The sequence below is a fragment of the Octodon degus genome, unplaced genomic scaffold (assembly GCF_000260255.1).
Source record: "Octodon degus isolate 3935 unplaced genomic scaffold, OctDeg1.0 scaffold00001, whole genome shotgun sequence".
In the NCBI taxonomy this organism is placed as follows: Eukaryota; Metazoa; Chordata; class Mammalia; order Rodentia; family Octodontidae; genus Octodon; species Octodon degus.
This window is the reverse complement of record NW_004524577.1, coordinates 28,294,309-28,321,128: the sequence shown is the minus strand read 5'-3', so window position 1 is coordinate 28,321,128 and position 26,820 is coordinate 28,294,309. Positions and strand designations below refer to the sequence as shown.

Sequence of the window (26,820 nt, the reverse complement as noted above, 5' to 3'; positions counted from 1 at the left end):
AGAGGAAAAGAGAGCGGTAAAGAGGATCGGGCTGAAGGCAGAAGCACCTCACAGGGAGTACTTAATGAATGAATGTACCCTAGCAAAGTGAAAAGCAAATGGAGATAGGATAGTGGACTATGACTATGTAAAGGACTCTTGTCTGAAAGGTCCTTCATTTCATATTGCTTTCTTAATAGTCTCATTCAAACGTCTATACTGGTTAGCATTCTTTTATGAACCCATACATATAACTTATATATAAATACTAGAACATATTTTCCAAGTAAAAGCTTAGAGATAAGTAGTTTTCATGAAGCAAGTTAAATGGGAAGTCTATTTTAAAGTATCTCAACAGCAAGATTTTAATGTAGTGAGCAATTGGTATAGTAGTTCTTTCACTACAAGTGAACATTTTTAGTTAAAACTCAGAATTGTAGCACTTTTTTTTCTCACCCAGAAAAGTTATACCAGTAGACAAATTCACCACTTTAAGAATGAATGTTTGATCCTATTCTAGTTAATCTAGTTATGAAATTAAACTTTTTTTCCAAAGTTGGAAGATTATAATGGCTTTTTGTGAAGAGTTCTACCAGGCCACTGGCGCAGAATTGTCAGAAGTATTAAGCAGTCTAATTGATAAAATATCTGCTGTCTCAAATTGCTCACACTTTTACTTTACTTACATTTCTTTTTTTTTAAGTGAGCATTAATTTATTCAAAGTTTTATTGATAAACAGCAATGAGACAGTTTCAAATCAAATCGGAAGTACAGTTTCAACAAATAATACACTGCATATATTCTTCTTAGTGGTCAATTGCTGTACAAGATGTGGACTTGTAATCCTATTTACAAACACCATTAGAACAAATCATTCTATTCATTAAGAGAATGCAACTATATATCTATCCCAACCTCTTTGAATACACAGATACAAAATGGACATTCATCGGTATACCCCATTTTTTCTAAGTTCCGTTATTGAATATTATAGGTGTGTAAACTCAGCAAAATATTCTAAAAGAGTCCAGGAGCCCATAATAGCATTGGGTCTTCTGTTTCACTGGCAATGTCAGAAATTATTGACCTGAGTCCCCCACAGCTCAACTTAACAGCATGGCTTTATTTCTTATATTTCGACTTCATACTTTTCTACTGGATGGTTAAGACTAAGGTAAAGCAAGACCTATGCAACAATTTACTTACATTTCTAATTGTTTCTATTTAATAATTTAAAAAGACATTAGCACATTTAATTAGTTTGTATAACTATTAGAATACTATCATTAGTGAAGTATATTTAAGTAAAACAAAATTAGTATCTTATCTTTCTGAAGGCTAGAAATCTGAAGTAGGTTTCACTGGGCTAAAAGTTTTAACAGAGCTACCTTCTTTCAAAAGGCTCTTGGGAGAATCTGTTCCCTTCCCTTTTCCAACTTCTAGAGACTGGCTGTATTCCTTGACACATGACCCATCCTCCATCATAAAAGCCAGCAGTAACTGGTAAAGTCCTTTATTGTCATTCTGGAGCTGACTTTCTTACCTTCCTCTTTACTTGTAAGGACTCTATGAATACATTGGATCTACTCTGAAAATCCAGGATCACCTCTCCTTCTCAAATTCCTTAATATATCTACACAGTCCCTTTTTACATGGAATATAACATATTTACAGATTATGGGCATTAGGGAATTGATATATTTGAAGGCTATTATTCTGCCTTCCAATCTATATCAAAACTAAACTTAATATAGTATATCTACTTATAGTGCTTCTTTGTAGCTCTTTTGTATTCTAGAAAGTAGAACTAGTGTTTATTGTGTGGTTGGAACTTATACATAGGTTTTTTTTGTTCTCTAATTAAAAATTTTTCCAATAATGAAAGCCATTTGAGAAGAGAGAGAATAAACAAGCTCTTTTTAGGTATGAGACATGGGTTGACCAGTTAGCAGTGATATCAAAGAGATTCCTACTTTGGGTAAGAAAATAGATTAAGTTGCTCCTAAAAGCCCCTTATTTTTAACCAAGGAGAAGGGCTATCATTGTATTTATAGGAATCGTCCTATGTGATTATAGGAACTAGAAAGTCCAAAATATATAGAGTAGGCCAGCAGGTTGAAGACCCAAGGAATAGTTACTGAGTCTGAAATCTGCAGGTTAGAAACTTCATTCTGATTTCTGTGTTGCAGGCTTGAGGCAGAATTGCTACATCTTTGAGAATCCTCAGTCTTATTCATAATACCTTCAGTTGATTGGATGAAGCTCACTCATATTCTGGAGGATGATCTCGAAGTCTGCTGATTTAACTGTTAAAATGTTGTCATAGAGAGCCGGGGAGATAGCTCAGGGGAATAAGTGCCTGCCTGACAAGTGCAAGGTCCCGAGTTCAATCCTCAGTATTGCAAAATATAAAAATAAATAAAATATTGTCATAGCCATGTCTGAACTGGTGTTGACAATGCAACTAGTCACCATGGCCTAGTCACCATGGTTACCTCATAAAGTAACCATGAAATAGAGTTAGAGGTTGATCCCAGACCTAACTAGCACTCTGGCCAGTGTTTTTCCTAAAGTACTGTACTACCATGTATCACTCCCTCCTTCCTGCCCTTCCTTCTTTTTTTCCTTCTTTTGTTTTATCTCCCTTCCTTCCTTTTCCCCTCCCTCCCTTTTTCTGATGCTTTACTTAGTTCCTATAGTTTTGCTGCTGCTTTGATCTCCTGTGTGAAGTTTCAGTTAGTGTTGTAATTTTCCTACATCCTCTTTGATGCTCATTTTTAGATTTGCTTGCAGACAGTTTTGAATTGGCTGTGGAGCTTCTTATACTGAATTCCTGAAGTATATTTAGTGGTTTGTTTCCCCCCCCCCCCCCCCCCCGCAGCTAAATTCTTCAACTAGCCAGGTTTTTTTGTGCAATTTTAAAAACACTTAAAATGTATTTTTTGTTTCTTCTTTTGAAGTTATTATGTGATGAAATAAATAAGATCTTTAAAATAGGTCATTCAGAAAGAAAGTCTGAATTCATTTTAACCCTCTTTGAGATTGTTTCCTAATATCTTCAGTACTCCAGTTTACTTTCTTTGCCTGCAAGATGTAGTCTACTGTTGTGGAAAGGAAGACCTAAAATTTTTTGACTGTATATTTCTGTGCTAATCCTTTTTTTTTTTTGTATTTTTTAGGGAAGGGTCTACAGGTTGTTCAGGATCTCACTACTAGATCGAACTCATGGTGATCTGCCTGTATACAGCTTCCCAAGAACTGGGATTATAAACTCACGCCACCACACCCAGTCTCAATTGATGTCTCAGTGTGCACTGGGGGTGGGGCCGCAGGCTGAGGGATGGAACCACCAGCCCCTGTGCCTGCTTGCAGGCTCTTTAATCTGCTGATTAAAGTACAGGTGTGCAGTACTGGCCCCACCCTGAGGGCACACTGAGAAGGCAATTGAGAATGGGCGTGGAGGCGCATTCCTGTAATCCCAGTTCTTGGGAAGCTGTAAACAGGCGGATCATTAGGAGTCAGATCTAGTAGTGAGACCCTGAACATCCTGTAGACCCTTCCCTAAAAATACAGGAAAAATAATAATAAATAAATAAAATAATTTTCAAGAATACAAACACCTCCCCCTAGGTTGAGCCTCAGGTCTTCATACATGCTGGGCCAGCACTGTATCACTGAGCTATGTCACCAGCCCTAAGACTTAAAAAAAAAAAAAAAATCGCAGTTGTATTGACAGTTCTGAATTACCATTTACCATGAAATGAAATAATGTAGTTCCCTAAAGGAGCAGAAATTTAGAGACCTGAATTATAACCTACTCTTGCTGCTTGTTAGTATAACTTCCATTTGCTGATGTGTGATCTAAGAGGCTGGAACCAAGGGTCAGAGGCCAACTCTGGCTGTGATGTTTATGACTGTGACTCAGAGAGGCTGTCAGGTGGGGAGAGTTAAAAGATAATTTCTTAGAGTCGGTGAAGGTAACCTGATGTCTAGAGATGTAGAAGGATGAGAACTTTAGTGAAAGGTTTTAACAAATGATGTTCATGCTTAACTCCAGCTTGGGTTGTATGGTTCTCACTGCACCCTTCTTCCTCCTGCATGTGTCTTGTTTAATTCTCTTTGGGAAATAGTCAAGGCTGCTATTCCCACTTTATTGGCATGAGTTTTGAAGTCTAATGAGGTTGTTCTTCTTCCACAACTGCTGTGTTTTAGATTAAAACTTAACAGAACAGTAGAACGTTAGCGTTTGAAACACATTGAATCCAGCTACCCTTTTCCTTTTTATCCTGTATTTCTGCTGCATCACCTTCTGTTTTTTTTTAAACTTTTCCTAACCTTTTCTTTCTTCTTTTTTTTTTTTTTTTTCCTTTTTTTCCCAAGTGCTGGGGACTGAGCTGAGGACATCGTGCTTGCCAGGCAGGCACTTACGCCACTGAGCTATTCTCAACGTTTTCATAATCAGACAAATGTATCTTCAAGTAATTTTTTGACATTTTGTCTTTTTATCATTCCTTAGTTTTAAGTAAGATTATAAATTAGATATATAGTTAATTGAATAGCAGCTTCTGTGACTATTTTAAACTATAAATAGTATTTCAGATTAACTGAGAAAAATTTTTGTTGTGCTTTATGAACTGGATTGTAAGCATTTTAATTATTAGATATTTCAAAGCATTCCAGGTAATACAGAAAATTTTAAATCTTTTTTTATTATTACACTTCGGATTAAACTACTATTGGCCTAGGTACTGAGTCTTGCTGAGTTATTAAATTGCCTACACTGGGCTCAAACTTCCTGTGCTTCTGCTTCAGCCTCCCAGAATGATGGTCTGCAAGTGTGCACTGCCATGTCTGGATACCTATTATTTTTATCGTTTAAGTATATTTCCAAAGATTTATATCTGCCTGTGAGTAATAAGACCTGTCAAATTGGATTGCCTGTTTTGAAAATTAACAAATGTGCCTGGACTTGAGAGAAAGGCACATTTCTCTTTTACCTGTCTATGTGTGACACTTTTCCTTTAACATATTTTGTAATGAAATGTCCCCTTAAGAATAAATAGAAATTATCCCTTTTTCTGTCGAATCTAGCCTCCTACTTTTTACTTTGATGTGATTACTTATGAGAAGAAGAGTGGAAAGCTTCCACTCCAGGACACAGTATGAAGTCTCCCTTTCCACAGTGGAGAAATGTGTAAGATAGGGGGCCCCACCTCCAAAACCAGGTCAGAGTTCTGGTCCATAGGGGTCATACGTGGATTATTGGATTGTTGTCATATTTGGATTTAAATGCTAGATCCCCTCACACCTACTGCCTTTGAGACCCTGGTAGATTACTGAATCTCTCTAGACATGTTCATTGAGGCTAGTAGTGCCCCACCTCTTATACCCCTTGCTACACAGTTCCTGGCACGAAGTGTATACTTCCTAAGTTAGGACAGCCGCATCAATACTAGTTATAGTTATGTTTTATATACTAATTGTTCCTGTAATTATATCTTTTTGGTTATTCCTAGGAAAATGTAAATTTATTGAGAACATCTTTGAAATTAAGGCCCTAAATAAATATTTAGTCTCTAATCAGTGCTCCCATGTTTATGAAGCTCTTCTACACACTTTTTTTTTTTTGCATTTCTTAAATAATACCTCATAGGTGCAGTCTCTGTTTATTTGGGTATATTTTTAAAAGTGGCTTTCTGGAGTACCAACAGTATGTTTGAAAAATAATAGTGTGCATTTATTTCAAATTACTGTTGTGATCTTTTCTAATATCTGTCATAAAAATTAGTTTCTCTTGTATGTGAATCATGATGAGATTTAGTGCTTAAAGTTGATAATCAATAGACTAGTTTTAATGATATATCATTTTCTGAAAGAAAAGAGATTTCTAAATTAGTACTTTTAGGCTGAGAAAGGTTCAGGAGTCTTCTTTCTGAAACTTCAGTTTATATTGAATTTTGCAGGGATACATCTTTTGCTAATCACATTATGTCAGTACTTGATTTCATGTAAGTTTGTTAGTTTGTCCTTTTGGACTTACTGTTGTTATCCGTTCCTTTCCAGAGCATGAAAGGAAAAAGCAAAAGCAGCCATGATCTGCTAAAGGATGACCCACACCTGAGCTCTGTTCCAGCTGTTGAAAGGTTAGTGTGCAGCGGTGTGGCACTGAATTCTTACTTTCAAGCTCCAGTCATTTTATTGCTTCCTTTGTTAGCAGTCACATCCCGTAGGCCCAAGTTTTAAAACCCACCCAAAAAAATAATGCATTTGACAGAGAGCTTCTATCATGACAGAGAGAAAAGGAACCATTTTTTACTCTTCTTGCTGTCTACCTTTGTTGAACTAATTACATTTGAAATTAATTGTTCCACTGGGATGGTAACTCATGATAGACCCTTATGTGGCATGCCTGAAGCTCTGAGTTCAATCCCCAGAATGTGTGTGTGTGTGATCATCTTTTAAATCTCTGTGTAGTCTGAGGATCAAAAACTGCTTTAGCAGTTTGTGCTCAGTTCAAGTTGCACTGCTCTTTTCATGAAGCATTTTTGTCTCAGTTGGTGTCGTAGGGATGCAAAATCAGAATTGAAGGTTGTTGTTAATAAGTTACCTGGCCAGAGCCAGGGAGATAGCTCAGCAGCATAAGCACCTGCCGGACAAACATGAGATCCTGAATTCGATCCCTGGTACCAAAAAAAAAAAAAAAAAGAAGTGTCCACATTTTGGGCCAGTCCACTGAGTGTAAATTCTCCCATGCTTTTATGGATTAATAAAATTGTCTTATTATTTTTCTTGCCTCTTTGAAAGAGGAAGTTTTAATGTTTAATATAACTGTACATAATATATTAAGCCAGTGTCTCAAAGTGGGACTAAAATAAATGAGTCCAGATGATTTGTGAAAATTCTACTTCAAAACAGTTTTTTCCTAATATCTTAAATATCCTTTTATTTGATGGTGGTTATTTCTTTACTGAAAATACTTTAAACTAATAGAAGCTATTTTCTGTAGACATTTATTCATAAAAAATGGACTTGTGATTTTTTTGCTAGTAAATTCATATATCTGCTAATGGAGCATACCTCTTAGTCCATTTATTTAAAAAAATAATTTCTTCTACTGTAGAATGCCATTTGAAATTCCTATGTTGAAATAAATTTTTGAACATTAACTCTAGCAAACTGTTCTAAACTTTGGATTGTTAAAAAATTTTATTAGTTTCACTTTGAAGCTAAAATTTATTTGTCTTATTTTTTGTAGTGAAAAAGGTGATGCAACAGGAGATTTAGATGATGTGAGTATTGATTTTAGTGTAAATGTAGCCCAAACAATTTATAGAAAGTTTAAACTTTTTCAACTTATTTTTCTTTAAAAAGTAGGACTGGGAGGGCAAGCAGGGGAGGTAGTAGGCAGTGAACAGCAGGTGGTGGGCAGGTGCCAGCACGGAGGGAGCGAGCCAGCGAGGGCAGCCAGGTTGAGGGCAGCCAGGTTCTAGGGCAGTGGAGTCTCCTCAGGTCCCTCCAGTCCCCTCCCTGGAGCCCTCAGCACCTCTGGTCTCCAGTGGAATGGCCTCGCTGCTGATGGTGATTCCAGAAGTGAAGCTCAAGGTTTATTCTTGTAGGGAGTGGGTCACAAATGAGGCAGAACACGTGGTGGCAAAGTTTTTCCCAAAGAAGCTGTTAGAAGCTGACAGTCTTTGAAGGAACCAGTCCTAAACATCCATGACCTAACTGAGGTCCACTCGGACATGAATCTCCTGGTTCCTGACCCCATTCTTCTCACCAATAGCCATAGATGGGCTGGATGGGCCTACTTATAAGAAACACAAGTTGTATGAGTGTGAAGAGGCCTTACGAGGGGTGTTCATAGTGCCCATGGGATGCTGAAAAGCAACCAGCAGCTGGTGGACACTGGAGCAGGTGAAGCCTAAGATCTGCCTACTGATTGAGAAGTGCAACACAGCCAAAATGTGGGAATAGCTCCTGATTCCCAGGATGAAATGTGGAAACAACTTTAGGGTGTCCATTCAGGAGGAGACAGTTGCAGCACTAAGAACTGTTGAGAGTGATGCTGCACCTTACCTGGACCAGATCTCCAGATATTATATTACCAGAATCAAATTGGTTTCTGAAATAGCTGAATAGCCCCATGTGGAAGACTATCACTGCACCATGACAGAGATCAATGAGAAGGAATACATCAGCCTCAGGCTTATCCTTTCAGAGCTGAGGAATCAATACATCACTGTCCATGACAGGATCCTGAGGAACACTGAGAGACTCAAGCGGCCCCAGAGCAGCAACACAGAGACACTGTACTGAGGCTGGGCATGGATCTCTGAGTGCCCAAAAGACCCCCATTGCCTTTTGGTTTGTTACCTGATTCTCATGAGGGTAAACTCATCTAGTCCCAGGGGTCGTAGGAGTAGGGGAAGGGGGAATAGGGCTGCGGCTGTAGTTCAGTGGTAGCACACTTGCCTAGCACACATGAGGCACTGGGTTATATTCTCAGCACTACAAATAATAATGATAATAACGTAACTTATATTACTTTATAAGGTAACTTATATTACCTTATACATGTAAAAATTTGGAAGAATTAGAAATTGAATATCTTTTAGTATTATAATATTTCCTTTAAATATGTGTGTATTTTCCTACAAAATTGAGATTTTATATATGAATTTTAGTCTGCTCTTTTCAGTAGCATTCCATAACATTAAAATAGTTTCCTCGTTGAAGAGTGTTATGATGTTTATTAGTTGTACTGGCTAAGAAAACTAGTAAGTAGAAGGAAGATTTTATTTGACTATGTAAGATGTAAAGTTTTCCACATGATTCTTACGCACTTTTTGTAAAAACCCATTGGTCTGTGTATTGTGTAATTAAATAGGAAACATATAACATTCCATATGAACACAAATTTATCTCATACCACAGTCAAAAGAAAGGGTTCTTAGACTAGCTGTATTAAAGAGATAATAAATACCCAACTTTGGTGAGGAAAACCTTCACGTCTTACAGGAGAATTGGAACTTAAGTGGGTCACAAAGCAAATGGTGATGGGTGGGGTCCCGATAGCTCAGAAAGCTGAATATGCAAAGTAAGGAAGAACAAAATAAAAGATGACATTATACAGGGAGCGGGGTGGATTGTGCCTTGCAAATGGGAAGGGGCCTAAGAGACGAAGGGAAGAGAGGGAGGAGAAGAAATACACAAAGAACTGAGGTGTATTATATACAGGAGGCATCTTTCCATCAGGAATGTAATGTTTCTATAATGTAATTAAACATATACTAATACAAATATAAAGAGATAGATAGATTAGACCTTACTAAAGAAATGCAAGTTGAGATTTAAGATTTGAAGGAGGTTGCTGTGTGAAAAGTGGGGAGGGCTGGAGGAAACAAAACTATACTTGTTAAAGTATTTTTGTTGTGGTTTATTCTTAGTAATTCTTAAGTAGCATGAAAACTTTTTCTTAGTTGGTATTTTTGCATATATTAACCTAATCAAATACTGTGTGAGTACTCTGAATTGATCACAGATTCGTATATATGATACACTACATTCTGGCCTCTTAGTTGGACTCACAATTTAATTTTAATTTTTGAATATTATTTTGAAATGTTTAATTTAATTTTGAATTAATGTTTAATTTGCTGAATATTGTTTAATTTTTGTTTTATGATTTATACTGTTTCTTTGATTTACAATCTACTTATAAGACATGGTATGTTCTTTTCTCCTAGTATTAGAAACTTTAAAAAGTATATTTCCAGGCCGGCCAAATAGCTCAGCAGATTACAGCGCCTGCAAGCAGGTGCAGAGGCAGGAGGTTTGATACCTGGGTCTGCTGTGTTGGCCCCAGGGCATGCTGAGATGGCAATTGAGACTGGGTGTTGTGGCACACACCTGTAATCCCAGATCTTGGGAGGCAGTAAACAGGCGGATCACTACGAGTCCCATCTAATAGTAAGACCCTGAACACCCTGTAGACCCTTCCCTAAAATACAAAAAAAAAGTGTATTTCCATTTTCCATTGACTTTATATTAGTTCTTCCTTGTCTTTTACACACACACACACACACACACACACACACACGAAAAATATGTATATAACCTGACAGAAGATTGATACTGGTTTGTGGAAATTTTCAGTGACCTTTTAAGTGGGTTCATCTAATATAATAATATTTTACATAGTTCCTGCATAGCTACCATTTTGAGAGTTCTTTATTCATTTTTTTCTTTTTTGGCAGAACTGGGGATTGAACTCAGGCCCTTGTGCTTGCCAGGGAAGCACTTATTCCACTGAGCCATTTCCCAGGCCCCAAGCTCTTTATTCTTTATCCAGGACCATACAGCAATTTCTCTTGCCTTCTGGATTATGGTCTTTGTAATTTTCTATATGCTATGTCTGAAGGTATTAGAATATTTTGAGTTTGTATAGCTGGAAAATATTTTACTTTCAGTTCACAAAGGTGTGTTTGCTGAGTGTAAAATTCAATGAGGACGGATCTTTGTTTTTTATTTGAATAAATCTAGTTTCTTACCCACATGCTCTTTTTTTTTTTTCTAATATGGAATAAGTTGCTATTTAATTTTGTTCTTCTGTAGCTAATATCTTTTTCTGTATATGCTTTAATGATTTTTTCTTTATAATTAGTTTTGAGCAACTTCACTTTTGTGTATCTTGGTATGATTTTATTCATATTTCTTGTGCAAAAAGTTCATTTTTCTTGGAAATGTGGTGCGATAATTTTAACTGAATTCAGGAATTTTAAATTTTTAAATATTTATTGCCTACCCCCTTCTACTTTGAGAATTCTAATTATATGAATATGTTTCTTCTTCTTTTTTTTTTTTTTTTTTTTTTTTGTATTTTAGGGAAGGGTCTACGGGGTGTTCAGAGTCTTACTACTAGATCAGACTCATAGTGATCTGCCTGTTTACAGCCTCCCAAGAGCTGGGAATACAGGTGTGCACCACCACGCTCAGTTTCAATTGTTATCTCAGTGCGTCCCGGGGGCAGGGCCAGCACAGCAGACCTGGGGGAATTGAACCCCCAGCCTCTGTGCCTGCTTGCAGGCACTTTAATCCATGGAGCTATTTGGCTGGCCCCAAAGTTGAGAAGGATTTTTTTTTTGGCTGGCTCAGGCTGCCTTCAGGGCAGGTCTGGTAAGGCATGTGGAGCTGGGGATCGAACTGCGGTCCCCTGTGCCTGACTGAGATTGAGTGTGCAGGTGATTAAACAACTGAGTTAACCCTCAGCCCGCCATAAGTTTCTTGATTTTTACACAGAGTGAACTATTATATGACTGATTCAGATGAGATCGGGCGCATTCAGGGTGGTATGGCCATAGATTATATGACTGATTCATAAACTTTTCTTATTGTTATTTAAGTTTGTAAAAAATTTTTTACAATGTGTGATCTATCATTAATCTCATGTTATGTATTCATTTCAGAAATATTTTTTCTAAAATTCACTGTCTGCATCTTATATCTTTCACATTTCAATATTTGTCTACAATTTTTAATTTGCTATATAATTATTGATTTTCAATAAAGTAAAAATTAGTTTAAAAAAAAAAGTCTCCAAAGTGGAACTAAAAGCATGCTAGTGCGACCAGACCATAGTGAAATGACAGAGGTGTCATGGTTTGGGATTTTTGCAAGGAGAACAATGTAATACAGGACACATTTTATAATATTTTATAATGAATCACCCAAGAATCGTATACAACAAGTACAGGAAACCTGTCCGCACACTACATACTAGAGACTCTTGCTGAGGGTCTGGATCCTAATATCATGTATAAGTCTAGCTGAAAACCTAGCGTTCATCACAATACCTCCCACAAGTCCAACTGGAGGCTTAGAGCCCACAAGCCTCCTGCAGGGCCGCTTCATGGATCTGTGCTGGAAAGGCCCAAGGGTCAGTGGTAGAAGCTAGAAGGTCTGTGCTAGTAGGATGAAGGATCTGTGCTAGCAGGCTGAGGGATCGGAACTGGAGCCAGGAAGCAATGCTCAAGGTAAGGACCAGAGCTCCCCCAAAAGTACCAGCGCCATCCTCAGCACCAGTGAAGTCCCGAGCTCCAGCAATGAGGAAAGCTGAGTTCCCATCAGAAAAGCCAGTGCATGGGGCCGGGGAGATGGCTCAGTGGAGTAAGCGCTTCCCTGGCAAGCGCAAGGGCCTGAGTTCAATCCCCAGTTCCACCAAAAAAAAAAAAAAGAAAGAAGAAAGAAAAGTAAAGAAAGAAAGAAAGAAAAGAAAAGCCAGTGCAATAAACTTCTTCATGAGGCTGAGCAGTGCACCATCTTCCCCTCTGGAGCCAGGAAGAGATGCTCAAGATGAAGACCAAAGCTCCTGCATCAGTAAAAGCAGGATAACAAGGTCCTCCAGCAGAACAGCCCAAGAGAACTAGCAGCTTCCAACAGCTTCTCCAAACAGCATCCCTAACAGTATTTTGGCACCTTCTCCTTTTCTGCCTTTTATGCTGCTGGACACAACCCTCAGGTGGGCCTCCCACACCTGGCACCATGCTAGTTTAATTGAGCTGGATGTAAGAAGTTGGCCACCAGCTACCCACCACAAGAGGTTAGGGTGCAGACAGGCATTACAGAGCTTTATAGGCCATGGTAAGAAGGAGTTGGAGGGTATTTGTTAAAAAGAAGGGTGCAAGTTTGCATTAGGAGGATCACCATTGGCAATATGACAGCAGGAAAATTAGGAGAAACAGACTGGAATCTTAGGAAGCTTTTTCAGGCAAGTTTCATGTAAGATCAAAGCTCTGAAATGAGAACAAGATCTAGGCTTCCATACAGTGAGTGAGACACGGGGTTTCTGGTTCAGGGGCTTTGTTAAAAGGGTCTAAAAAAAAGTAGATTTGAGCTGGGGAAGATATCAGAAATCAGGTTACATTTTGTGCATTTGAAGATGCAAAATAAATAAATTGAAGAAATCTGTGTACAGCAAATGGGTCTATAGGACAGGATCAAGGTGTAGGACAGGCTGTGAAAGGTTTGCTCCTAAGGTCTTAGGTGTGGTGAGGTCGTCTGATGTAGTGTCTAGTCTCACATGTTTTATGCTTGGCAAGAACCCAGTGTTATTTCAGGGGTTTTAGATTCTTACCCAGGAAAATATACTACATCCACAAACAAAATTGTATGACTGAGGTTGGGGTCTAAATCTGTTAGAGTGCTTGCCTCGCATGTGTAAGGCCCTGGATTCAATCTCCAGCACCAGCACCCTCCCACAGGTATGACTGTGATTTTCAGGGGATTTGTTTCAGATCCGCTGAAGCCCAAGCATGGTAGGCCTGTATCAGTCAGCTTTCAGGGTTTGAGAATTACTGATGCATCTTGTTGGAAACATTCATGATTTCTATCCCAAGAGATTTTGGTTCAACAAATCTGCAGTGAGGGGTGGGATTTTTAGTAAATAACTATTTGAGTGGTCTTAGAATTAGATTTTGAAGACCATTGATGTAGGGGCTCATAAACCTAAAGTTAAGAATCTTGCAACTAACCAGATCAGTATCACAAGAGGAAAATGATCCACTTGGCATCATTCTTTTCCCTCTCATTCACTTTCACTCCTCTGTTAATACTAGGAGCTGCTCTAAAAGTTGAAGATACAGAATAATTAAAACATGCCAGAAATTTTATCTTTCATGGAGTGTTTTCCTTAATTTGGTATGAAAAGTAAACACATTAATAACTGCTTTGGAAAATAAACCAGAAAAGGGGAATAAAAAATACTGGAGGTAGGAGGTTATTTTACCATTTTAAAAGGGTGGCCAAGAAAAGTGTCACAGAGAGGATAGCATTTGAGCAAAGAGCTGAAGGAGAGCGAAGAGTATACAATGTGCAGAATCTAGGATAAGAGTGTTTCAGGCAGGAGAGAACAGCTTCCAAGTTGTCGTTGGGTTTAAGTTATAGGAGATTGCTCCAGGGATAGAGTAGAGGACTACAGTAAGTGAGGCTCCACTGCAGAAGACGAATGATTGGCGTGACTTACAGGAGTGAATTGCAGCTCTGCATACATCTTCTACTGGAACTAACCCCTTACTGAGTCACTATGCTGGCCCGCTACCTCCAGGACCACATTTCTCACTTGAGTAAGAATAGAAATGTAAGGAGACACAATGTCCTGGGTGAGAGAGGGAACAGGCTATGCTTCAGGGCAGCTGTGCATGACCTGAGCTAGGAGCTCTTCTGGGGTATCCCGTGCTTCCGCAGTTGGCCCAGAGCAGATCCCAGAGGTATTCCCAACCAGAGATTTTTCAAATTTTTGTTATTGTGGAACAAAACAAACCCCAAACCTGGCATAGAATGCAATGAGGAAAGTATGAGATGGTTCTCTGGAAATGACCGGGAAAATTAAATGTGTGACAAATACTGAGTGTCTATTTCTGCAGGAAGCAGAGGATGAGAACACAGAACCTGATGAATATACTGATGGTGATGAGCAGAACCTAGTAAGAGAAAGAATTGCAAAAAAGTTAAAAAAGGACGCCGGTGCAAATGTGAATTCCACTGGAGAGGGAGAAGCAGAGAAATCAGTCAGCCGCAGGTGAGTCAAGGAGTCAACCCTTGTGCTTTGGGGTGTCAAAGTTAATGTCTTTTTACACTTCACCTAAGATTGAGTCCACTGCTCATTTAAAATTTACCATTCATAATGTTTGATAAATATAAGACTTATATAAGTTGGCCTGTTTGGGCGCCTAAAGGAAATCAGCCAGGCTTAAAGTAAATATGTATAGCAATGGTCCACGGAGTGAGTTCCAATGCAGGTCTCTCTCACCTCTTTTTAAAAAAGCTCTCTATATTTTTATTTTTATTTATTTATTTATTTTTGCAGAACCAGGGATTGAACTCAGACCCTTGTGCTTGCCAGGGAAGCACTTATTCCACTGAGCCATCTTCCCAGCCCCATCTCTCTATATTTTTATATCTGGGGTTAGAATTATTTTAGCTATACATGGAAGGTGGTTTTTATTTAATATTAATAACAATAGTAAAGTAATCCCATTGAAGAGATATCCTCAAGTAACTTAGGTGAGTAAAATTTGTCAAAATGGGTAAAGAAAGTGTGGGCCTGAAAATATTTTTGTATGTTATTTTCATGTTTCACTTACCAAATATTCTTCCTAATCTCAGTGATTTCATGAAGGAAATTTCAGTAAATGATGAAAAGTTCATAATCTATTGGTAAGAAATTGTTGATTTTTTTATCTCAACATTTTATTCTCTTGAAATTCAGCTCAAACAAAATCTTTGTGATTGTATTATTATATACTTTGTAGTATACTTTTTTAACAGTGTTTCTTTAATAAAGTAATAGATTTGTTTTCCTTACATGTTCTATTTTAGCGATAAGTTAGATCTAACTACCTGTAAATAATATTTTAAAATTATATTTCTCAACCTCATCTAGAAAAACTTAAAAAGCATTTCTATGACCTAAGTTTCTCAAGGGTTTTCCTTTACATAACCAAAAATAAAAGTGCATCCCAAAAATTTCCACTGAAAGTAGGACTTTTCACATTTAGAAATGGTACTTAGAAGTTACCTTCTTTTCCATAACATTCACCTGCAATTCAGATAATCATGGCTGAATCAATTAATATTGGGCCACTATTGACTGAAGATTTTAATGGTCATATGCATGGAGTTAAAAAGCCTCTCATAGTTAGCTCTGTAACTTTTAGTTAATTCACGAATGTGATCAGGGATGCAGTTGTTCTCTCATTCAACAGCAGGTATTTTCTAATTTTTAAGAATTATTAAGTTTTTAAAGGTAGGTTTATAATACACCAGTATTTTTTAGATTTCTGGTAGATTACCTAAATACTTATTTGCTTTATATTGAAGTTGTCCGTAAGCCCTCAACTCTGTCTCCTTGGCTTTATTTAATGCAATTTTAAATATTTATGTTCCCTGTAATTAACTGTCATAATTAAGCAAAGTTACTTTTTTATGGGAATTACATAAAGCTTATTTATAATGTGCTTTTCATAAACAGCTTTAAGAAATTGGTTAACTAATATAAAAAACATGAAACGGATTGCACTTTTCAAGTGTGTTCACTTAGACAAATGTTTAAGATTCCCTTATTTGTGGTCATGACCCAAAGAGTAAACATGACATTGATAACAAGATGTAGAAATGTGATCCTGATCAGGAGAATGCAGGGAAGTCATTGGAAAGGTTGTTTCATTATGTTTTCATTTTATTTTGTTGAACGTGGATTTAAAAATGGATGACTTCAGGAATTTGTGTGCCATCCTTTTGCAGGGGCCATGTCAATCTTCTCTATATGGTTCCAATTTTAGGTTATGTCCTGCCAAAGTGAGCACCTTTATTTTATTTATTTATTTATTCAGGTGGTACCAGGGATTGAACTCGGGACCTTGCACTTGCCAGGCAAGCACTTACTCCTCTGAGCTATCTCCCCAGCCCATGACCAACATATTTTAGTGTGAAAAATTTCCAAAATCATTAGTGCATTTTATTACTTATTAGTTCAATATACCTTAAGTCTTGGGACTTAATTACATGGTTAAATTCACATACATACACACACTCCTTAAAACAAATTTCTAACAGTTTTTCAAAATTATAATGTAGTAGAAAATATAAGTATATTTAAAGGAAACTCACGTTTAAGTTGAACTATAATGATTATAGTTAGAATATCAGTGTAAAATCATTAATTAAGAATCAGTGCTCCATTGGCCAAGCAATGGCCGTGACTCATCCACATGGCTGACACTGACAAAGGTTCTGCAATCTGAGGTACAGGATCTCAGGATAAATCTTGAGGGGATTTCACTGACCTTATCAGATCCAAAAGCTATAACTCTTGTTGCATAGGTCCTGCTTTTATCTTGGTCTTAACCATTCAGCAGAAAAATATAAAAACAAAGTATAAGAAGTAAAGCCATGGTGTTATGTTGAACTGTAGGGGACTCAGGTCAACAATTTCTGACATTGCCAGGGAAGCGGAAGACCCAATACTATTAGGGGCTACTGGACTCTTTTAGAATATTTTGCTGAGTTAACACACCTATAATATTCAAATAACGGAACTTAACAAAAAAAGGGTATACAGATGAATGTCCATTTTGTATCTGTTTATTGAAAGCAGTTAGGATAGATATATAGTTACATTCTCTTAATGAATAGAGTGATTTGTTCTAATGGTGTTTGTAAATAGGATATCATGTCCGCATCTTGTACAGCAGTTAACCACTAGGAAGAATGTATGCAATGTGTTAATTATTGGAACTGTCCTACCAATTTGATTTGAAACTGTCTCATTGCTATCAATAAAATTATTAAAAAACAACGAAAAAAAATAAATAAAATAGATCACATTCTAGTACACAGGTCATGCTTAAGAAAAAAAAAATCAGATGTGGTGATCTAGTAAAAGTTGACTGCAAGATACCATTGGCCCACAGGATCATTGTTTTGGAAAGAGAATCATTGTATGTGAAAAGATTTACAGATTTACAGAATATATGCCAAGTGTTTGTACAGTGTAAAAAAAAAAAAGAATCACTGCTGTTGATATGTGTGTGTGTGTGTGTGTGTGTGTGTGTACTTTTCCTCTGGTTGTACTTCTACAATTTATTATCCTTGGGTTATTTTCTAATTTGAGCAATAGTATTGGAACCTAACCTAGCTTACCAGTCCTTTAGATAAGGAACTCTTCAAAGTATAATTTTGCTGAACATTTGTACTATTCCTTCCACTGGTAAGGAAACATCTGGACTAGGTTAAAGCCATTGATTGCTATAAATGTTAAACTATAAATAGGTTAATTACATAGCTAGTATTTAAGCTGGAAAAGGATATTTAATGATACAATTTTCAACAAATGTACATATATGGACATCTTTCTCTACTAATATATTTTCAGCAGTGTCTCTCATTGTATCTGTACCCTTGAAAAGTATTTAGGTCTCAGGAGCAAAAAGAATATAAAATCCTTTTTTCCTCTGTTAATATAGAATAGATACCCTTATACCTATTCTGATTTCTCCAAGATTTCTAGGCCTTTGGCCCTTCCCTGCCTTTATTTAATTTTTTTTTACTATTTATTAGTGCATAATTATTACATTCCTTACAGGAAGTTGGTACAGGTACATGATATACTTTAGTTCTTTTTTCATCGCCTTTCCTTCTCCTTCTTCTCTCCTTCCATCTCTTGATCCTCTTCCCACTTAAGAAAAATCTCTTTCCCTATTTAATGATATTATGTCTTTTATTTTGCTCTTTATATTTTGGGTTTCGCATATCAGAGAAATATTATATTTAAGCTTGTCTGTCTGATTTATTTCACTTAACATTATGACCTAAAGGTGCTTGCGTTTTCCTAAACTATCAATTGCACTGTTTTGTATCCAGCACACTCTCTATGCTTTTATCTTGACTACTGGATACTGATCAGAAGAATCGCACAGCCAAGGAAGGTGGTGTTGCGGTAGATTTCTGGTTTCCAGCTGCAGCTGTGCCTCCTAATACTTCTGTGTATTACTCCCTGCAACATTTGCTTCAAACCCCCAACTCTCAGCATGTTACTTAGCCTCATGTGTTATGAAATAAGAGGAAATGTCTTCTACTTGTATTTCTTTGTCTTCCTCTTAACCTTAGACCAGTTCGTACAGCCTTCCCTACTGCTATAAAGGGAAAAGAGTCTCCCACCCATTCAAAAGGACTCTATTCTCTCTTTTCCTTTGTCCCTTCACTGTTTTCTCCCTTCACTGAAACTTCCTCTCTGCTTGTGAATATACTTAAGCTTCTCCCAGCATTCAAGAGTAAAAACAAAGAAAACTACCTCCTTTCCTGTCTCCAACTCCCTTCTAACTATATATCAGGCGTCACTTTTCCTCCATCTCTCCACTGAAACCCCTATCACTTTTCAGCTTTTGTTTTTCTTGGTCCCTCTGCTGTGGAAGTTTTATCTTTCCCATCTTGAAACCCATCTCCTCAGAACCTTGCTATTTAGATTGTGACCTGCTGTCTAGGAGCACCAGCACCACATGGGAACTGTGTATTACAAGTGCTACATGTCAGCCCCCTTTTTGGAACAGAATTTGCATTTTAACACTGATCCCTCAGGTGATCTGAATTTATAGTACATTAACATTTGAGAAGCAGTTTTGAGAATATTAATTTCTACCCCCACTGCAACTAGACTTGGTCAGTTTTATATTATCTTAGCTCCCAAGTTATCAACTTGGTACTCTGTTCTGTAACTCCTTATGGCATATTGATTGTGCCTTTCTCACACTTCTGTTGTAGTGAGTGTAACATTAAGTTTTACTTTTTTTTTTTCTTTGTGTACCCTTATGCTTCCTTGAAGGTAGTAATTGTATCCATTTATGTTTGTGCCTTCATGGTCAAACATTGTAGTATCCCAGATATTTGTATGAAGGAATGATCAAAAACAGTATAGCCAGCCAGGCCTGGTGGCAAATGCCTGTAATCCTAGGACTCAGGAGACTCACCATGAATTTGAGGCCACCCTGGGCATCATAGTGAGTTCAAGGCTAGCTTGGACCACAAAGCAAAACTCTGTCTCAAAAAATTAAAAACAAAACAAAGCAAAACAAGATAACCCTTTTTTTTGATAAAGCACTTTCTTTTCTCCATCCTGTAAGGAACTTGTTTATGTTTTCATGTGGAATTTATTAATTTGCCTATTGAGGATGCTATGGTTTGTGTCTCCCCAAAGCCTCATGTAGTCATGGGGTGGGGACTTCTAGAGTTTGAGATTAACTCATGATTCACTGGGATCATGGGTATTAGTGCTGCTGGGATTATGAGTGTGAGTACTACACCCAGCCTGGGGCAGAGAGCCTGAATGCAATTTCTGGGAGACAGACTTCTCTCTGTAGCCATTGATGCTGCTACTCCTCCATTTTGCTCTCTTGCTCTTTGCTGCCACCATGAAAGGGTTACTCTCTGCCTTGTGCCACTCAGCCTTGGAGTCAACTGAGAATGGACTAAAACTTCCAGTAACTTTGAGCTAAATAAACTTTTCCTTCCTTCATTTGGGTGTTGGATATTTGTCCCAGCAACGAGAGAAGAGTAACTGAGTCAAGGGGTTATACTAAGGTCCTTTAGAGATGATGTCTTATTAACTTTATATCCTTAGCGTTTAGTATATTGAGTGAATGGTTAGCAGAGTTTGTAGGATGAGTGGCTGAGTGAATGAGTGATCAAATTGTTTTTTTTTATAGCAGTGGTTTTTATTCCTATAATGATTCCCTGGCTCTGTACTCAGATTCTTAATCAGGGCACACACACCCTTTCTTTTTACGTTTTTACTTTTTAGTTTTTAAGTATATTATTCATATGGAATTTATCTATATAAACTATATTTCTTAGTAACTATATAACTATGTTGAAGTAGAAACTACTATTACTAAGTAGACACTCCAATATACTATCATCCAGATCAAGAAACAGAAAATTGTGGTTTTCTGGAATTCTTCCTCTTTCCCCATTCTGGTCACTTTGCTCTTTATTGCTTAATTGTTACTACTTTCCTAACTTCTAAGAGCATTCATTAATTTAGGACAATATTTTATAAGAGCTCTCCAAATACTCTAAATGTGGGCCAACCAAACAGCTCAGCAGATTAAAGCACCTGCAAGCAGGCACAGGGCCCAGGGATTCGATCCCCAGGCCTGCTGTGCCGGCCCCACTCCCTAGGGCACACTGAAACAGCAATTGAGACCGAGCATGGTGGCGCAAGCCTATAATCCCACCACTTGGGAAGCTGTAAACAGGAGAATCACTATGAGTCCGATCTAGTAGTGAAACCCTGAACACCCAGTAGACCCTTTCCTAAAATACAGAAAGAAAATAATAATGATAATAATAATAAATACTCTAAAATGTGTATCCATCTGTTACTTCTGAGATACCAAATGATGAAGTGATGACATTTCATAGGTTCATCTCTAATCCTTTTGCAACATAATAGGAATAAGACATTTATATCAACTGAATATGGTTTCATTCTTGAAAAAGAGAGAGGTCAGTTTAATAAGAATCAAGTAATTTTAAAAGAAATAAAATACATTTAAATATACCTAATGTTTTTAAAAGATTTTTGCTGGGAAAAAAATTAAATCAAACTGGGCATGGTGACACATGCCTGTAATCCCAGCGCTTGGGAGTCTGAGGCAAGAGAATCTCTCAGAGTTCAAGACCAGCCTGGGCTACATAGTAAGTTCAAGAACCCTGTCTTAAAAAAAACAAATCAAACAACATATCAGTATCTTTCAAGCTTGTCTGTACATTTGAGTCGCATGAGAGCAGGCTCCATATCTGGCCAGGTGAATCAGAATATTTTATATAGCACCATTAGCAAAACATCCCAGTTCAGTATAACTGCTTTGAAAATCAGTTCAAAGTATAGGATAGTTGCAGGTTGTCTTTTGTGAAGTCCTATTTTAAAATTTATTAGGAAGAATCATTTTCTGCCTGTAGGTGGAGCTCTGCAGCTGTGAGTTCATCATGTAAACAAAACTTGAGTTTTCTGAACCGTTTGTGTCTAGTGTCTGTGTATTGATTTATAATAAGTAAATGATAAAATCAGATGTGATAAGCAGATCAAATGGTAAAAAGAACAGTGTTGGATTAATTGCAATCATTATGAAAATGCTGTTTTATTGTGTACTTTCTATAATCTACCATCTATCATGATTATCTATCATATATTTCATCAAATTGAAATGGAAAGAAATCTTGACAGATTCCCTCAGATAATAATCAGTGCAGGTTTCATAGTGATCTTTCAAGATTAGCCAGAAATGGTATCAGTCTTGATGTTGAACAGATTCTGGTTCGGTTTACATGGCATGTAGAGTTGATGGTAACACTGTTCCTTTTTCATGAAACAACTTTGACATTTGGTAAAGTCAGGTAGGATTCATAGAACGAAACAGCAAACACATCTCACCAGTTGCCAGCTTCTCAACACTGGGCTTCCCAGTGTCCACAACTGTAAGAAATAAATCTGTACTTGTTATAATTTATCCAGTCTCAGACATTCTGTTATACTGCATAAAAGACTAATGCAGGAGTAAGAATGCTAAACAGAGGGTCAGCGAGATAGCTCAGCGAACTAAAGCACCTGCTTAGGCAAACTTAGGCAAGCACAGAGACTATGGTTTGATCCCTGGCATCACATGCCATGTCAGTCCCACCCCCAGGGTGGGCTGGGCCAGCCAGAGTCCGGGCATAGTGGCGTATCCCTATAATCCCAGCGCTGCAGAGGCAGAAAACAGGATCACCACGAGTCTGAGCTGCATAGTGAGACACTGTAACAACTACATACATTAGAAGAAAAAAAAAAGAATGCTAAATAGTTCATTACAATCTCATATGACAAGTGTTCTACTAGGCATGCATGCAGAAATATTATAGATATTAAGTAAGTAGTATATAGTTCAGAAAAAGATAAAAAAACCAAGATAAAAAAAAATTGGTGAAGATAAAATTATATTTGCAAGTCAAGAACAATCAAGTATCAGGAACTTGATATGTATAACCCTGATACTCATGCAGGTAAGATAAGTCTCTCCCCTACCTCCTTTGGAGGCAGGATTTAAAATAAATAATGCTTTAGCATTAAATTTAATTTTTTAAGTTAATGTTTCATTATCTCCCAATGTAGACTAGATGGTTTGCTTTTTCTTTCTTTTGTCTTTGTGTTTTCTGTTTCTTTTCTTTTCTTTTTCCTTTTCTTTTTTGTATGTACCAGGAACTGAACTCATATCACCCCACACAGGCACTATGCCACTGAGTTTATCTGTTAGGATTAAACTTTTAGAATACAATCAATTATAAACCATAGGTTTGGTATTTCTCGCAAGCTTTTTTATTTCTTCTGTTTGAGTATATATAGCAAGAAATTTTTTGTAATTAATTAAGTTTAGGGCTGGGGAGACAGCTAGGCAGTCTAAGCATCTGACTGGCAAGCACAAGGACCCAGTTTGATCACTAGTGCCACATGCTGTGCTGGCACCATGCCGTGCCCGTCACCAAAACCAGGCATAGTGGAGTGCCTGTAATCCCAGTGCTGGGGAGGCTGAGGCAGGAGGATCACTCTGAGTCTGCGCTGTGTAGTGAGACAGACCCTGTACCAAATAAATAAATGTTTAAAAAAATGAATAAAAATTAAGTTTATTGGTACATTTTATTTATTTATTTATTTATTTATTTATTTATTTATTTTCAGAGCCAGGGATTGAACTCAGGTCCTTGTGCTTGCCAGGGAAGCGCTTATTCTACTGAGCCATCTTCCCGACCCTGTTGGTATATTTTAGATAGACAAAATGATTGCATTCATCGTAGGGAATTTGTGCCTATATATGCTATATCGTGATGCGTATTTCCCATTGCCCTACTCTCCTTTCAATCCGTTTTCCCCTCCCTATTTACAAAAGCTTGGTTTGTTTTTTTTCTTCTTTTCTCATTTTTTTCTTTTCCCTTTCTTTATTCCTCACTACCCCCTCCCAAGTTCTCCTTCCCATTTGCACATTTCCTTCCTATCTCATAGTATCTATTAATACATTTGGTCCTTATTTATACTTTTGGTTTCTCATGTCAGGGAGACTATATAGCAAGAAATTTTTGATACTTAATTTAAAAAACTAGTTCTTGACCTCTTTGAAATAAAAATACATTTTGAAAATGCCAAGTTATTTCATTAAGAACAAGTTATATTTAAAGAATCACCTTTAAAATAAACTCTAAAACTCCTTGCATTTCAGTTATATGCTTCATAAATATGACAGCCCTACTGTTTTTACAATTAGACTTTGTATAGCAGACAGGAAGCAGTAAAATGTTAGTGTGGGGAAAGATTCTCGTCAAAAAAAACATGAGGTATTGATAACTCTTCAGACTGTATTGTCTTGTGTTACCTTTGAAAGGTATAATCTATTTGATTTTACAGCATCAGTTTATAGGTAATAGAATTATACATTTGAAACATTATTGAGATTATTTATAAGACAAAGCTCTTTAAGTTATTCAGCATTAAAGAAGTGTTTCCTAAACTGGAACAAATGTAGTCACATTGAAGAATTCTAAAATACCTTGCTTTTTTGCCTCCCTGAATTTACCTATAATTAAACAGGCAAGTATAGTTTGGTTAAGACAGGAAAGAGAAGGGTCACCCAGGATACAGAATTGTTTTGCACATGAAAGTATACAACAGTCTGTGAAAAAATTAAGGATTGTGATTTTACTTTTGCTTTCTCTGGTTCTTCTTTGTCCCCTTTGCCTCTAACTGTTCAGAGATTTTGCTAACTCTTCAGATATCACTGGGAAATTTGCACATTCATTGACTTCTTCCTCTGTCTGCTGCACTCTCCTATGTCCCAGGATACACTGGTTAGCGTCAGTCCCTTTTCAGATTGCTTAGTGTCTAAGAAGGGAAGACTGTTGTATAAATAACTGAAGCCTGGGAAGTACTTATAGTACTCTAGCCAGCAAGTTGTTCTGTTACTCCACAAATATTTATTTTTCTTTTTACAATTGAGCCAGGCATCAAAGTTACACAGCATAGTGTGCATCATGATCTGTGTTTTACAAAAGAAAAACAAAAAAATTGATCTTCAAGAGATGCAGCGACGTGCATTAAGTTCCCTGCCTAGAAAGTAGCAAAGCTAGTACTTGAGCCTATAAAGGTCCGATACTTCTGCTCAGCCTAAAGGGTGCTATGCAAGACCAAGTCACGTGTGTCCAGCTGAAGAGAAATGGACAAGGAGCATTTCTAGCTAAGCTGTGACATGTGTCCAGATATATTGTTCTACATAAATGTAGGATATAGGGAAGGATAAAGATTAGAGAAAGGACTGATTGAAGCAGAAAGACAAATGAGTGAATTATTGCTTTAGTTCACGGGAGAAGTAATAAAGATCTAACTAAGGGGATCTAACTCAGGATGGATTTGAGCAAGATTAAGGAAGTTGAATAAGTAGACTTGGTGACAGACTGGATGTAGGAAACCTGAAAAAAAAAAATGTGTTTCAAGTAGCTCCTAGGTCAGTGATGGCAAAACCTATGGCCCACATGCTACAGTGGGCTGTTTGTATCATTGAAAGTTCTAAAAGGTGTGCCCATCACTGTCCTAGGTTTATGACTTGAATGAATAAGTAATGGGAATGACATTGAGGTCGGAACACTGGATATTCCTACTGCTTCCCTTAGAAATTTTTATTCTGTTACTCTTTCCTGATACTCCTTAGTATTCTTACATGTAAATATACACCCTGAATCTTTGAGTCAGTTGCTTCCTTTCTTAGTCAGCTTAGGTTATTATGTTATGACAACAAAGTAAAACAAAATAAAAATACCCAAATTTCAGTTTTCTTGCTGTGGCTTTATCCTAGTGAATAGTAATGTATCTAATACACATTGTCTTCATTTTAGGACCCAGAAATATGCTATTCATCCCAAAGGGGAAAAGAGTAATAATAGAATCCTATGCTAAATCTCCTTTTTTCTTTTTCTTTGTGAGATATGGTCTTACTCTGTAATTTATGCTAGCCTATCCCAGGCTGGCCTCAAATTCAGCAGTCCTGCCTCTGCCTCCCAAGTGCAGGGATTACAAGTGTATGTCACCATACCCAGCATGCTACTTCTTAAAGTTTTTGCTTAGAAGTGACATACATCACTTCACCTTATTGGCCAGACCAAGGGATATGGGTAAGCCTCATATCAATAGAGTGACATTTAACCTTTCATGGGAAGAACAGTGAATGAATGGCAGGAGACAAGCATGCAGTCTCTTACAATCTCTGAGACTTAATCAGGAATTGGTATATACACCTGTGACTATAGAATTAGTCTGATAATCATCTTGGCATCTTCTTTGTTCTCTTGCAGAATTTTTATTTTTATTTATTTTTTTTTTTACAATATTTATTTGTTTTTTGAAACAATGTTGTTCATGCTGGCCTTGAATGCACTGTGTAATATAGGCTGACCTCCAACTGTGGCAATCCTCCTGCCACAGCTTCCCAAGTTCTGGGATTACAGGCATGTGCCGCAGTGTCTGGTTGAAACTGATTTGCTGCTTACATTTGGCGGTGATGAGTATTCTCTTCTTGCAGAATTTTTAAAGGAAGGATTTCAACTCCTAGTCATTTCAGACTTATTAAAAATACAGAAATCTAAGAGAAATTCCATCTTACTAATCTTTACATCAGGAATAGAAAATATAGTGTCTATCTTCCACAAGTTTCTCAGATGCTGGAGAAATACCATATATACACATAACATTAAATCATAACTTTCTTATTAGATATCTTAAGGAGCAGGGAGTTGCACAGAATCTGGATAAAAAAATTACATACATTCTTCACAAGAAAGCATGTTTTCAGGAAATTTTCTCTTCTCCTGAAGACTCAGATTGTCCGCTTTTCTATGTTGTTCCATAATTCATTATACACCTGTTTTCTACTTAAAGTTATGATCTGCTCCTTTCAGTCCAGCACTTCAAAAGAAAACTTGGTTTAATTTCTGTGTCCCAGATATGAACACATAGGAAATGAATAAATACTTCACAGAAGTAATAATGGTCAATAAATACATGAAGAAATGTTCAGCACCATTGGCCATTAGAGAAATGCAAATCAAAACAACACTGAGATTTCATCTTACCCTAGAAAGAACAACTATCATCAAAAAATCAAATAATAGTAAATACTGTCAAGGCGATGGGGACAGAGAAACCCTTCTACGTTGTTGGTGGGAATGCAAACCATTTTGGTCGCTCGTTTTTTTTTTTTTTTTTTTTTTTT

The 26,820-nt window shown here is 37.1% G+C and overlaps 1 protein-coding gene, 1 non-coding gene and 1 pseudogene across 2 annotated transcripts in view; 2 read left to right on the top strand and 1 right to left on the bottom strand.

The window, feature by feature from the left end:
* Cwc27 (CWC27 spliceosome associated protein homolog) overlaps positions 1-26,820 on the top strand; it is a 277,617-nt gene that overhangs the window by 48,356 nt on the left and 202,441 nt on the right. The window contains exons 8-10 of the mRNA XM_004623050.3: positions 6,044-6,123; positions 7,236-7,269; positions 14,401-14,555. Of these exons, the coding sequence (XP_004623107.2) occupies positions 6,044-6,123; positions 7,236-7,269; positions 14,401-14,555 (269 nt within the window). The remainder of the gene's footprint in view (positions 1-6,043; positions 6,124-7,235; positions 7,270-14,400; positions 14,556-26,820) is intronic.
* LOC101578017 lies at positions 7,541-8,296 on the top strand (annotated as a pseudogene).
* LOC111815245 lies at positions 16,235-16,341 on the bottom strand. The gene has a single exon (XR_002819976.1). It is a non-coding gene; the product is annotated as a U6 spliceosomal RNA (small nuclear RNA).